General features: G+C 41.4%; 1 protein-coding gene and 1 non-coding gene across 3 annotated transcripts; one reads left to right on the top strand and one right to left on the bottom strand.

The window, feature by feature from the left end:
• Positions 1-6960: 6960 nt before the first annotated feature.
• On the top strand, positions 6961-10060 carry LOC139534317 (transmembrane 4 L6 family member 4-like). 2 transcript variants are annotated; one of them, XM_071333369.1, is made up of 5 exons: positions 6961-7398; positions 7923-7988; positions 8555-8706; positions 9356-9542; positions 9668-10060. In XM_071333369.1, the coding sequence occupies exons 1-5, from the start codon at positions 7204-7206 to the stop codon at positions 9674-9676; spliced, it is 609 nt and encodes a 202-aa protein (XP_071189470.1). In that variant the 5' UTR covers positions 6961-7203; the 3' UTR covers positions 9677-10060. The 2 variants fall into 2 exon arrangements, with proteins under 2 accessions (XP_071189470.1, XP_071189471.1); XM_071333370.1 differs by having other exon boundaries at positions 6985-7398; positions 9665-9799.
• Positions 10061-10675: 615 nt separating this feature from the next.
• Positions 10676-10747, bottom strand: trnaw-cca (transfer RNA tryptophan (anticodon CCA)). Its single transcript has one exon. It is a non-coding gene; the product is annotated as a tRNA-Trp (tRNA).
• Positions 10748-15513: the final 4766 nt, after the last annotated feature.

Raw genomic sequence — 15513 nt, 5'->3', positions numbered from 1 at the left:
CCAAGATCTATAGAGAAAGGGGACCTTGAGTATTCTAGCAAGTATATTCCTACGTGGAGTATACAACCTGTCTGGAGCAACCCCAACCCTGTTAATCACTCAAGAGCTCTATCTCCATTTATGACTGTGGGTGTAGACAGCGTAAACATAAGCTACACTACATCCAAACTACTTCCTGAAAAATTATCATATCTAAATCTGAAATGTCATAGACAAAAATTGCAAGAACAGAACACCCTGGAGTCAGATGTTGACAGAATGTGTAATTTTTGTCTATCAAACACAAATGTTTCAAATGAGAATTAGGCAGCTCTGATGCTGAAAAAAAAGGAAATTCTTGCCTACTTCACCCATATTTAGTTTTAGCCAAAAAAGTAGTGTGTAGTTCCAGTAGTTACCTACATGGCAGAAAAGTAATTAACAACTAAAAACACTTCCAAGATTAGAATTTTGTTGAAGTACCACCAAACTACTGAAAAATGTATTTAAATTACTAGTTGAACTACATGTAGTTGTCACGTTCGTCGTAACATTTAAGTGAGGAGGACCAAGGCGCAGCGTGATAACAATACATTCTTCTCTTTAATGAAGACGAAAACGAAACGAACACTATACAAACTAATCAAAACAACAAACGTGAAGCTATACAAACAATAAGTGCAGACACTGGCAACTTACACATAGACAATCACCCACAAACTACCTAATGACTATGGCTGCCTAAATATGGTTCCCAATCAGAGACAACGATAGACAGCTGTCTCTAATTGAGAACCAATCTAGGCAACCATAGACATACATACACCTAGACTAGACACTGCCCCATAAACATACAAAAAACCCTAGACAATACAAAACACATACATCCCCCATGTCACACCCTGGCCTAACTAAAATAATAAAGAAAACAAAGATAACTAAGGCCAGGGTGTGACAGTAGTTCACTACTCCAACACAGTCTGTACTTCTACTTTTACTCCACTATATTCCTAAAGAAAATATGTACTTTTTACTCCGTACATTTTCCCTGCCACCCAAAAGTACTTGTTACACTCGAATGCTCAGGTAGGACAGCAATATGGTCTCACTAAACACAAATACTGTGTTTGTAAAGGATGTCTGAGTGTTGGAGTGTGCCCCTGGCTGTCTGTAATTTCTTTTCAAAAAGGAAATCGTGCCATCTGGTTTGATTAATATAAGCAATTTGATGTACAGCAATTACGTTTACTTTTTACTTTTACTCAACTATGACATTTGCATACTTTTCCACCACTGTACTTAAGTACATTTAAAACCAGATCCTTTTAGACTTTGTTGGAGCAAAACTCATGACTATGATTACATTTCCATTATTAGCAGCATCTAAGCTGTCCACGTTGGAGAGCTAAGTCAGAATGGCCATATAAGGAATGGAACATATAGGACCAGTATAGGACCTATAAGGCCCTGCTACCATTATAACCTATACAGCTGTCAGATGTGGGCGTTAACAAGCAAGAACTGAGATGGAAAAATGATGATAAAGAAAGGTCAAGGGAAGCTATTTTCATATAGAGGGAGGGGACTCTATACGTTAGAATACTATAAAGGCAGGACTCTGTAATATGAGAATTTAGTATTTTCCATGGAGGGGCTCGGCTCTGTTACGTTTGTAAAATAGTCTTTACATGGAAGGGCTCGGCTTTGCTACCTTGTATTAAAGTCTAATTTGAATTCACAAGTTCTAGTTAAATGTGTTATATTTCTGAGTCAATATTCCACCACAACTTTTACTCAAGTAACGTAAACTCACCCCATTCCGTACAAATGTGCGCAACCACAACATTCAAACGAGGCTACAAAGAAAACTAATGGGACTGTAGCGACTGTGTTGACTTCAAAATCGGGGGTGTGAACTTGGTTTCTATTCAAGCGTTGATCGACATGGTAATGGCTCTATAGTATTGGAGAAAAGTTTTAAAAAACGGACCCTCCGTTACATCGTGACTTGTCATGTCGTAACGTACAGCATGCATAAAGCAACTATTTCTGTCTTACAATCTCTTTCCACCAGGTGTAGCACTTCTCTCATCATTTAAAAACAAGAAATGGACAGTGACGGGGGTAAGGGGGGGATACCTAGTCATTTTTTGCGTCATCATTGCATGCGATCATCATTCTGTTGGCTCCCATCTGCTCATATGTCATTGTGTATTTCGTTCCAGTTCAGACGTCATTTTTGTCCTCGTATTGTCGTGTCCTGTATATATATATATTTACACCTTTCTTCGCATATCTTTTATATATTTTATTATCCAAGAACTTAACTACAAAAGCTTTCCTGCAAAAGCTTTCCTGCAACCCGCCTCACCAATTACAAAAAAAAGTATTATTTACCTCAAATCTGAAAATCCACAGTGGAAGCTAGCCAGGGGCTAATCAGAAGCTAGCCAGAAAGCTAACCAGAAGCTAGCCAGAAAGCTAACCAGAAGCTAGCCGAAAGCTAGCCAGAAGCTAATCTGAAGCTGCCCAGAAGTTAGCCGGTTTGCTGGCTAGCGTTGGTGTTTCAGCTGCCCACGTTTTGTTGTCATCAGCTATTCCTTTAGCTCGATAATCTACCGGCACTTTTGTGCAACGCGACTCGGACCGGAGCATACCAGGCCTTTTTTTTCTCTCAGTTTCCCCGGATTTCAGCCGCAGGCTCTGGACATTTGCACCTTGATTTCGCAGCTAGCTAGCTGCAAACCGTGTGACTATTGGCTTACGTCGATCCCGGAGCAAACTTAAATTATTCCGGAGCTAGCCAGCTGAGGAGTTCCATCAGCCATTCCTGGGCTACAGTCACCTATCCGGACCCATTTATTTTTATTTATTTTTTTTTCTATTTTTTTTTTGCTGCAGATACGGAGCCCCACCGGGCCTTCACGACTGACTGCCAACGTTATCTGCCCGAGGGAGTTATCCAACTGGCACCTCCGTCGCGACGTTACCTGAACGCTCATCTGGGCCCGCTAATCGTTAGCTGTCTTATCGGCTGCTATCTGAATAAGTATATCGGACAATTTTTTTCTTGGGTCACTATATCTATTTTGCCAATTGGATTGATCCCCTCTACCACACGGAACCCCACTAATCTACCGACGGAAACGCACGAGGTGTCTAAAATAGACCTCCATCCTATGCTATCTTGCATAGGATAGCCATCTACCCGGCCAGCTGTCTGGATCGCCGTGACCCCAACCAACCTCTACTCACTGGACCCTTATTGATCACTCGATTAAGCATGCCTCTCCTTAATGTAAATATGCCTTGTCCATTGCTGTTCTGGTTAGTGTTTATTGGCTTATTTCACTGTAGAGCCTCTAGCCCTGCTCACTATACCATATCCAACCTTTCAGTTCCACCACCCACATATGCGATGACATCACCTGGTTTCAATGATGTTTCTAGAGACAATATCTCTCTCATCATCACTCAATACCTAGGTTTACCTCCACTGTATTCACATCCTACCATACCTTTGTCTGTACATTATTCCTTGAAGCTATTTTATCGCCCCCAGAAACGTCCTTTTACTCTCTGTTCTAGACGTTCTAGACGACCAATTCTCATAGCTTTTAGCCGTACCCTTATCCTACTCCTCCTCTGTTCCTCTGGTGATGTAGAGGTGAATCCAGGCCCTGCAGTACCTAGCTCCACTCCTATTCCCCAGGCGCTCTCTTTTGATGACTTCTGTAACCGTAATAGCCTTGGTTTCATGCATGTTAACATTAGAAGCCTCCTCCCTAAGTTTGTTTTGTTCACTGCTTTAGCACACTCTGCCAACCCGGATGTTTTAGCCGTGTCTGAATCCTGGCTTAGAAAGACCACCAAAAATTCTGACATTTTCATCCCCAACTACAAGATTTTCAGACAAGATAGAACGGCCAAAGGGGGCGGTGTTGCAATCTACTGCAAAGATTGCCTGCAGAGTTCTGTTTTACTATCCAGGTCTGTTCCCAAACAATTTGAACTTCTACTTTTAAAAATCCACCACTCTAAAAACAAGTCTCTCACCGTTGCCGCCTGCTATAGACCACCCTCTGCCCCCAGCTGTGCTCTGGACACCATATGTGAACTGATTGCCCCCCATCTATCTTCAGAGCTCGTGCTGCTAGGCGACCTAAATTGGAACATGCTTAACACCCCAGCCATCCTACAATCTAAGCTTGATGCCCTCAATCTCACACAAATTATCAATGAACCTACCAGGTACCACCCCAATTCCGTAAACACGGGTACCCTCATAGATATCATCCTAACCAACTTGCCCTCCAAATACACCTCTGCTGTTTTCAACCAAGATCTCAGCGATCACTGCCTCATTGCCTGCATCCGTAATGGGTCAGCGGTCAAACGACCTCCACTCATCACTGTCAAACGCTCCCTGAAACACTTCAGCGAGCAGGCCTTTCTAATCGACCTGGCCGAGGTATCCTGGAAGAATATTGATCTCATCCCGTCAGTAGAGGATGCCTGGATATTTAAAAAAAATGCCTTCCTCACCATCTTGAATAAGCATGCCCCATTCAAGAAATTTAGAACCAGGAACAGATATAGCCCTTGGTTCTCTCCTGACCTGACTGCCCTTAACCAACAGAAAAACATCCTATGGCGTTCTGCATCGAACAGCCCCCGTGATATGCAACTTTTCAGGGAAGCTAGAAACCAATATACACAGGCAGTTAGAAAAGCCAAGGCTAGCTTTTTCAAGCAGAAATTTGCTTCCTGCAACACAAATTCAAAAAAGTTCTGGGACACTGTAAAGTCCATGGAGAATAAGAACACCTCCTCCCAGCTTCCAACTGCACTGAAGATAGGAAACACTGTCACCACCGACAAATCCACTATAATTGAGAATTTCAATAAGCATTTTTCTACGGCTGGCCATGCTTTCCACCTGGCTACCCCTACCCCGGTCAACAGCACTGCCCTCCCCTCTGCTACTCGCCCAAGCCTTCCCCATTTCTCTTTCTCCCAAATACAGTCAGCTGATGTTCTGAAAGAGATGCAAAATCTGGACCCTTACAAATCAGCCGGGCTAGATAATCTGGACCCTTTCTTTCTAAAACTATCTGCTGAAATTGTTGCCACCCCTATTACTAGCCTTTTCAACCTCTCTTTCGTGTCGTCTGAGATTCCCAAAGATTGGAAAGCAGCTGCGGTTATCCCCCTCTTCAAAGGGGGGGACACTCTTGACCCTAACAGCTACAGACCTATATCTATCCTACCCTGCCTTTCTAAGGTCTTCGAAAGCCAAGTCAACAAACAGATTACCGACCATTTCGAATCCCACCATACCTTCTCCGCTATGCAATCTGGTTTCAGAGCTGGTCATGGGTGCACCTCAGCCACGCTCAAGGTCATAAACGATATCTTAACCGCCATCGATAGGAAACAATACTGTGCAGCCGTATTCATTGACCTGGCCAAGGCTTTTGACTCTGTCAATCACCACATCCTCATCGGCAGACTCGACAGCCTTGGTTTCTCTAATGATTGCCTCGCCTGGTTCACCAACTACTTCTCTGATCGAGTTCAGTGTGTCAAATCGGAGGGTCTGTTGTCGGGGCCTCTGGTAGTCTCTATGGGGGTGCCACAGGGTTCAATTCTTGGACCGACTCTCTTCTCTGTATACATCAATGATGTCGCTCTTGCTGCTGGTGATTCTCTGATCCACCTCTACGCAGACGACACTATTCTGTATACTTCTGGTCCTTCTTTTGACACTGTGTTAACAACCCTCCAGGCGAGCTTCAATGCCATACAACTCTCCTTCCGTGGCCTCCAATTGCTCTTAAATACAAGTAAAACTAAATGCATGCTCTTCAACCGATCGCTGCCTGCACCTGCCCGCCTGTCCAACATCACTATAAAACAAAATGTTTTATTTACATTTTAGAGGCGATAAGGTGATAAGTTGGACAGATCGAGTGAAAAAAAGCAATTTTCCCACACAACATCTCTCCTTCTCACTATCACGCATTAGTTTCGCTTCCCCACCCGCCATTTTTAAAAAGACCCGACGGGGCTCATTGCCTGCTTGAATTATGCAGAAACGGGCAGCGTTTAGGTCATGTAATTGATTCTGTTGGAAAGGGGAGAAATTGTGCTTTACAATCGTTTTGACATTACAGTTGATCTGGAAGCATTACGTTTTTGGGGCGCTAAAATAAGGGCAATTGTACGGACCAAGGCGATGTACGAGTTTATGTGAGTTTACGTTAGTATTTTACTGTGACTTTCACTTTAACTTAAGTCATTTTCTATTAAGGTATCTTTACTTTTACTCAAGCATGACAATTGAGTACTTTTTCCACTACTGCCTGACTCCATGTGGATGGACAAACCCAACCCAGTTTTATGACTCAATAATAAGGCCAACTAAAGGTGATGTAGTGATGCAGTCACTGGCAGGCACGTTCACAGATAGGGCTCTAGCCGTTCCTGAGCACCTAACCTTTCGCCCTCCTATGAGAAAAGTGCCCTAAAGAAAGTGCCCTTTCAGATTGGTAGTATTTTTAAAATAATATTAATATTATTATACTAGTAGTATATTTTATTTCCTTTTCTGTAAATAATTGCCCATCAAACTAGGTAATCTCTCATTTTCTAATCTTGGAAAATTCCCCTCCTCTCCTTTTTTCTTTCCCACGCTAGAGTGCACTGCACTTGTCCTCCAGCTGCTGCAGAAGTTACCGGCACCTAGCGGTATTATGAATAGTGGCACACAGGCTACTTTTTAAGTTGTATGTCGTCTCTCATAGTCAGTGACAGGGACGGGTTCAACTCAACTGTTTTTAAGTAGGCCTACAACGCAGATGTTAGCACTTGCCACTCCAAAGGTCGTTGCACGGCCCTGGTCACTGGAATCAATGAGGGGGTGGTCTATAGTTTAGTTTTATCACCTAACTAGCCCCTCCTCTACTAAGCTAACCTCCACCCTAGATACCACCACCAGGATTTATGCAGCTTCGCATCTACCTCTAGAGCCATTCTGTAGCTAGCTGAGAAGAGAGCACAGGAGGAGTTGTCTCTGACATTTTGTTGAAATCTTCTGAATTCTTCTCAGTGGGGGAGTACTGCAGAGAGACAACTGAAGTCTACCATATTTCATTTTTCGTGGAAACCAACAAGGCCTTTTTTTCCCTCACTCAACGTTGAAGAAACTGTACAACTAGCAACATGTGTACAGGAAAGTGCTCTAAGGTCATTGCGATCTCGCTCTACATCCTGGCGGGGGTCTCAATCATCTGTAACATCATTGCGTTCTTCCCCGACTGGTCGACGAAGTACGCCAAGTTGGACAGAGAAGAAAATGGAGCCCGGATCACCGACGAGGTCAAATTCATGGGAGGTGTCATCGGCGGAGGAATCATGGTGAGTTTAAAGTTTAGTTAAGACTATTATGTGACTTAATTGGTTTAAAAGACTCGGCTTTAGTTCAGTTCCATTTCAATCGAGTCAGTTTGAAAATGTTCAATTGAAATTTATCAAATTTGAATAGAAATGTCAGTTTATTGACTGAACTGAAATGGAATTGACCCAACCCTGGTTTAGACATGCTGATTCTACAGAGTATTGGTCACACCATCACAGGTTTGTGTGGTCATTTCCAAGATAAAAACAATTGAAGTGGAATAATGTAACATTACTGTGACCAACAATTCCCAAATGTTAATTCCCCTGATGTTGCTGACTATATGTACATTTTAAATATGCTGTCTCTAAATATGCCTCTCCATACCAACACAGTTGTGATGAAAGTATTCTCAAATGCTTTATTTTCCTATTCTCTCTCTCTCTCTCTCTCTCTCTCTCTCTCTCTCTCTCTCTCTCTCTCTCTCTCTCTCTCTCTCTCTCTCTCTCTCTCTCTCTCTCTCTCTCACACTCTCTCTCTTCAGTGCCTTATTCCAGCAATCCATATCCACCTGACTAGCAGCAATGGTTGCTGTGCCAACCGCTGTGGGGTAAGTCTAACTACACTCTAACTACTGCCCCCCAATCCCAACCTTAACCATTCATATCTGATCCTATATAATTTGTTAACGACAACTTCTACCTACTTTAAGCCCATAACACCTTACACAATAAGAGGGTGAGGGGCCTGGGACTATGGGTGGGCAATGACAGTTACAGCCATAACGGTTAAAGAAAAAATAGCTTGACTTTACCACCCCCTGCTGGTGAAACAGGTGTAATACCAGGAAATAATTCACTGGGCGTCTATGGCCAATGACTGCCCACAAAGTAACACTCACTCAAATTGGTTAGTGTAATTCCACAATAAAGCAATTTGTGACAAGCAACATACCTCTTTTGGCAAAAGCATAACATAACACGATAAATCAAACATATAACTACTGGCTGAGAAACGCACTGTATTTATTCAACCTTTAGTTAAGCCAAGTTTGTAGAAGCCCAAATAAATCTTATTTTCTAAGTAGTAAATACACAACAAAGATGAAACGTACAACATACTCAACCTTCTCTTACCCTGACCCCTGACTTCTGGATTATCCTTGCTACACTTTAGATGTTCCTGTCCATTGGGTTTGCTGCTGCTGGGGTTGTTGGAGCACTGTACAGTCTGGCTACATCTGCCCTGGGCCTGTCCAATGGACCTGTCTGTCTCTTTATGGAAACACCAACATCTGTTCCAGGGTGGGGGAGACCTTTCTTCAACAAGTAAGTTTATTTATGTATTTTATTACTTAAAAAAAAAAAATGTATGGTTTATTTTATGTAGGCCGTAATAGTAAATAAGAATTTGTTCTTAACTGACTTGCCTAGTTAAATAAAGGTTAAATAAAATAAAATATAATTGTTTTTACCGGGTAGTCCCATTGAGGTCAAAGACTGATTTTCCAAAGATAATATACAGTACCAGTCAAAAGTTTGGACACACCTACTCATTCAGTGCTTTTTCATTATTTTTACTATTTTCTACATTGTAGAATAATAGTGAGGACATCAAAACTATGAAATAACACATATGGAATCATGTAATAACAAAAAAAGTGTTAAACAAATCAAAATATATTTTAGATTTTAGATTTAGATCTCCAATATAAAATATATTTTGATTTGTTTAACACTTTTTTGGTTACTACATGATTCCATATGTGTTATTTCATAGTTTTGATGTCCTCACTATTATTCTACAATGTAGAAAATAGTAAAAATAATGAAAAAGCACTGAATGAGTAGGTGTGTCCAAACTTTTGACTGGTACTGTATGTATATTTATTTTTGCTATGTCTTTGGGTACTAGTCCTGGCTACTGTAAAGAACTTTCTGACAAAAGATAAATATAATTGATTGTTCCTCATTGCAGCAACGGGAGTTACCTGGGCGACAGTGACCTGTGGACAAAGTGTATAGAGCCCAAAGGTGTTGTGGAGTTTAACCTTGGGTTGTTCGCCACGCTGTTGGTGGTGGCAAGTCTGGAGCTGGTGCTGTGTGGAATACAGATGGTCAACGGACTGTTTGGATGCATCTGTGGCACCTGCGGCGGCAGGGAGGTGAGATATTGTGGGGGTGGGGGGAGTGGTAAGAGAGGGGATGAAAGAAATAAACAAATAAAGGAAGGAGGAAAGAAAGAGGATTGGTGTTCACCTAACCGTTGACCTCTATTTGCTGCCAGTAGGAAGCGTGATGATCCATGATGACCATCGACTGTGAGCATTTTTCAACCATGACCACTTGACCACTTGAGGAACACAAAGAAGAACTGACCACAACCCATCTGTACCCATTTGTCAAGAGGAATGAATGGTTATTGAAGAAAGGTTGACGTATTCACAGTCTCTTCTCTCTATGGCCTACAAAGAGTATTTATAATAGACATATAATGGCTTAGTGTATTAGGCTGTTCAAAACACATCAGTGACTGTAATAATCAGTAGTTATGTTCATTGATATGACTTTCTGTAAATGTTATGTTTCTCATGTTTCAATATAATTCTATGCATATTTTATGTTATATTTTGCAATACATGCTGGGTGAAAAAAACTAATTATATTTATTCTTTATCTCGTTTTTGACGTTTTTAAAAAAAAAATTACATTTCCTGGTCAAAATGCTTCTCATGAAAACATTTTATTTAATTGTAAGTAAATATGCTCACAGTTGAAGGGTATTATTCAACAGAACATATCTTATCTTATCATTATCATTCATTACATTAGCATTACATTTATTGAATGATTCGATGGTATTCCGTTACAAATGTAGCCTAGATGAAACAGTATGGAGGAAGAAATAAGTAAGACATTTAAAACTGCAATATGTCACTTTTTGGGCGAACCAATGAAATTCACATAGAATTTTAAGTTATAGATCTGTCATTCGCATTGAATGCAAGTCTAAGAAGTGGTAGATCTGTTCTATGTCCTTTATTTCTATACTTCCCGTTCTAGCGTTTATTTGTGCATCTTTTACTTTTGGCTTTAAACAGCTGACCAGCTTTAAACAGCTGAAAATACAATATTTTTGTTTATGGAAAATATATTTCACAACTGTTTGGTAAAATGATTATCTGCACTTGCTTGTTTTGTCACATAAACAAACTGTAATTAGTCGAACTATTAGAATTTTTGCAAAGAGGAAATGTCGGATCGATTTCTACATTTTGCACCTTTAAGCAAAACTATATGACCCCGACGTGATTTGAACACGCAACCTTCTGATCTGGAGTCAGACGCGCTACCGTTGCGCCACGAGGTCCATACAGCATTATAGCTTTGTATGGCTTATACAACTTCTGGTGACCGTTAGTTATAGTAAAATAGTTACGTTGTGACAGTTATTTGTTACATTGGTAACTACAACTGTACAAAATGGTTATTCCGATTTGCGAAATGTAGCCTAAATCAAATACAAATATACAATATAACGTTTAAATACGTTTTGATACCGATAATGTTCAGATGGGATGTACATTCTTCATTACATAAAAAAATAAATAATTCTGGATTCAAAACGTTTTTTTCCCCGAATCCAAATTAACAGTTATATCTAGCTATGTCGTGATTAACAGCATGCATTGCCAAGTGAATTTAAATGTCCGTTCCTTCTCTTCCAGTCACGTAAAAGTCAGTGGCAGGCTAATAATTCTCAATCTCACTTGGAAAGATAAAAGAAAATGTCGTCGAGGAATGCCATTATTAAGTGCAAGCTGTTTCAATATGCTTTGTGTTGTAGTCACGACAGACAAAGATATATAGTTAAGCAAACTTTACTAGGCATGTTGTCAACCAGCACATTAATCAAGTAAGTAACAACTGGTTTCCGTTTCCTGTGTAACATCAATATGAGTAACATCAATATTGCTACATGTTCTCTTTTTTATTTATTTTTTACAACAAAGGCAGAATCCACCTAACTTTGGCTTGTAGTCCATGTCTGCAATAAACTGGAATGTGAACTGAATGTTTGTTTACTGTCTCTGACTGTCCATACATTTTTTTTTTTTTTACCTTCACACAAATTATTTCAGGTGTATAGGTCTTCGGATGGCCCTACCAGACCTTGTGTGGAGTGTGTTGATTACATCAGGAGGTGCTTGACCTGAGATGTTTGGATCTTCTTGTTGAGGTGCAGCGTTCACCTCTAGGTTGTGTTCAGCACACTGCTGGGCGTCAGCTGGTGCTCTGTTTACTGGCTCTGTGCCAGGCTCCTCAACAGTGGGAAAATCCTCCTCTATTTCTCTGCTCTTCCTCAGGTGTCGCCTGTTCCTCCTGAAGACTTGTCCCTGTTCTGTCTTCACCTCGTAGGACCTTTGCTCCACAGGTCTGACTACCGTGGCCTTCTGCCACCACTGTTTCTGTCCTGTGAGTGGCTGAACTCTCACCCTGTCATCTCGTTGCAGCTCTGTGAGATCCTTAGCAGAGGTGTCGTAGTACTTTGCCTGTTTCTGTTGTCTTTCTTTTAACTTCTCCAGCTGACAGTTTGCCATCCCCGGTCTCAGAAGATTTTCACTCATTATAAGTAGTGTCTTTGTACGTCTTCCCATGAGCACCTGTAAACGCGGCACTTTTTCAAACAGCCGCCTGGGATGTATTCTTCATTTACATCGATGAGATCCAGGTTCTTTTGAGTACCGCTGCCACCATGTTTAAATATGATTTGTGTTGTAGTCACGACAGACAAAGATATATAGTTAAGCAAACTTTACTAGGCATGTTGTCAACCAGCACATTAATCAATATGAGTAACATCAATATTGCTACACAAGCTACATACAAACAGAAAGCAGCTATAATAACAGTTAGCTAGTGTCACGAGAATTTTCAATCCCAATGATGATAACTAACAATCATTTAAGCTTTGACTACCTGGGTTTAATAATAATTAGGCAAAGACTCAGATTCTGCAAAAGGTTTGTAGTTTATTCAGAGAACGTTCTAAAGTCAACCAAAATTTGAACAGTCTTTATAACCCCCTCTACGCACACACACACACACACACACACACACACACACACACACACACACACACACACACACACACACACACACACACACACACACACACACACACACACACACACACACACACACACACACACACACACACACACACACACATACACACACACACACACACACACACACACACAATTATTGGGCCGACTCTCTTCTCTGTATGCATCAATGATGTCGCTCTTGCTGCTGGTGAGTCTCTGATCCACCTCTACGCAGACGACACCATTCTGTATACTTCTGGCCCTTCTTTGGACACTGTGTTAACAATCCTCCAGACGAGCTTCAATGCCGTACAACTCTCCTTCCGTGGCCTCCAACTGCTCTTAAATACAAGTAAAACTAAATGCATGCTATTCAACCGATCGCTGCCTGTACCTGCCCGCCCGTCCAGCATCACTACTCTGGACGGTTCTGACTTAGAATATGTGGACAACTACAACAACTGCCCTCGCTTCATACTCATCGCCAAACCCACTGGCTCCAGGTCATCTACAAGACCCTGCTAGGTAAAGTTCCCCCTTATCTCAGCTCGCTGGTCACCATAGCAGCACCCACCTGTAGCACGCGCTCCAGCAGGTATATCTCTCTGGTCACTGGTCACCCCCAAAACCAATTCCTCCTTTGGCCGCCTCTCCTTCCAGTTCTCTGCTGCCAATGACTGGAACGAACTACAAAAATCTCTGAAACTGGAAACACTTATCTCCCTCACTAGCTTTAAGCACCAGCTGTCAGAGCAGCTCACAGATTACTGCACCTGTACATAGCCCATCTATAATTTAGCCCAAACAACTACCTCTTCCTCCACTGTATTTATTTATTTTGCTCCTTTGCACCCCATTATTTATATTTCTTCTTTGCACATTCTTCCACTGCAAATCTACCATTCCAGTTTTTTACTTGCTATATTGTATTTACTTAACCACCATGGCCTTTTTTTTGCCTTTACCTCCCTTATCTCACCTAATTTGCTCACATTGTATATAGACTTATTTTTCTACTGTATTATTAACTGTATGTTTGTTTTACTCCATGTGTAACTCTGTGTTGTTGTATGTGTCGAACTGCTTTGCTTTATCTTGGCCAGGTCGCAATTATAAATGAGAACTTGTTCTCAACTTGCCTACCTGGTTAAATAAAGGTGAAAAAACACACACACACACACACACACACACACACACACACACACACACACACACACACACACACACACACACACACACACACACACACACACACACACACACACACACACACACACACACACACACACACACACACACACACACACACACACACACACACACACACACAGACAGACAGACAGACTTATCACTTTTCTACCAGCCGTTTCTCGCCGTTCCTTTCCTCCCCAGATAAGAGAGGCCTTGGAAGGGCCCTTCTGTTGTCAGGTCATGTGTAGTCTACCAGCCTCTGTTTTCTCAACAATACATGTCTCCCTCTTACAGTTTTTTTCAAATGTTTAAGCACAATTTAGAAAACAGGGCCCGGTTTGTCAAAACACTACACACAATTAGCACAACCCTACACGAAAGTAGCACAACACTTCAGATCATTTGCAAAATGGAACACTTTTGTCAAAACTATACACGACTTCATAAAAATAATATTTTGTTACCATACGAAACACACACTTTTCATATGACTTCAATCTTTTTGAACCAGTTACACACTGCTGTTGCTAACCTAAAACACTTTTAGCAAGTCTAATTGTCAGTGATTAGAGTACTGTAAATGAAGTACACAGAGAAAGTGCAACTATACAAACACTACACAAGACCAATGCTGCAGACTGAGGAAAATATCATTTATTTCTCTCCATATACCCAAATCAGTCAACATGTCAACATGGAGAATCACAAAACATGTCCCAGTTTTCATGCTACTACAGTAGTGTGCATAACACTGTTAGCTTAGCAAACAACAGACAAACGTAAAATACTGTATCCAGTACAGGTTACATTTACAGTAAATAACAACAACAACAAACAAAAAATAATTTGAAAATAACTGACAATATTGTACAGAAAATACTACAGTAAACATTCTATACATTATCTCTTCGCCTAGCTGGATCTGGCCAGAGAATTTCATCAACATCACAAGCAATATCGTCATTAGCAAGACAACGCGGGAAGAACCGTCTTGAATGTCGAATCCATCCTTGCACAGCTGCGGCGTCGACTTGGTCACAGGTGTCCTCCATGGCCTGAATGAGGGGTACCTGAGCCTGGGGCTGGAGATCGTAAACCTTCCACCGCCATGCAGAGAAAAACTCTTCGATAGGGTTTAGAAACGGAGAGTATGGTGGAAGGTATACTACTGTCAACTGTGGATGGTGTTGAAACCAGTTCTGGACCAAAGCAGAGCGGTGGAATGACACATTGTCCCAGATGACCGTGTATTGCATCTGGTGCATTTCATTACCTGCTGTGACGATGTGGTGCAATCGGTCCAAAAATGCGAGAATGTGAGGTGTGTTGTAAGGGCCCATTTTGGCGTGACGGAGGACAACCCCATGCTGTGAAATGGCAGCGCAAAGGGTGATGTTACCCCCACGTTGCCCTGGGACATTGATTATAGCCCTGTGGCCAATGATATTTCTGCCTCTCCTTCTTGCTTTTGTGAGGTTGAACCCTGCCTCATCAATATATATGAATTCATGCAGGATTTCCTCAGCATCCATCTGCAAAACTCCCTGAAATACAGTGAAAGACAATATTCTGTAGTTCAGGATAGGTCTAGTATACAGTCAATGTAAAAAAGTCATGTGTGCAGTATGCAACATCACAGTGCTAAAGTGAACGATACAAACCTCCACATACTCATGCCGCAGCCGTTTGACCCTCTCTGAAATCCGCTCAAAAGGCACTCGATAAAGTTGTTTCATTTGAACCTGATGTCTTTTCAGGATGCGTGCCAGTGTTGACTGAGAGACCTGATGGACATTATTGAAAATGGCATGGTCACCGATAATGTTGGCTTGTA

This window comes from Salvelinus alpinus, chromosome 11, assembly GCF_045679555.1.
Source record: "Salvelinus alpinus chromosome 11, SLU_Salpinus.1, whole genome shotgun sequence".
NCBI lineage: Eukaryota > Metazoa > Chordata > Actinopteri > Salmoniformes > Salmonidae > Salvelinus > Salvelinus alpinus.
This window is presented reverse-complemented; position numbering and strand designations above follow the sequence as displayed.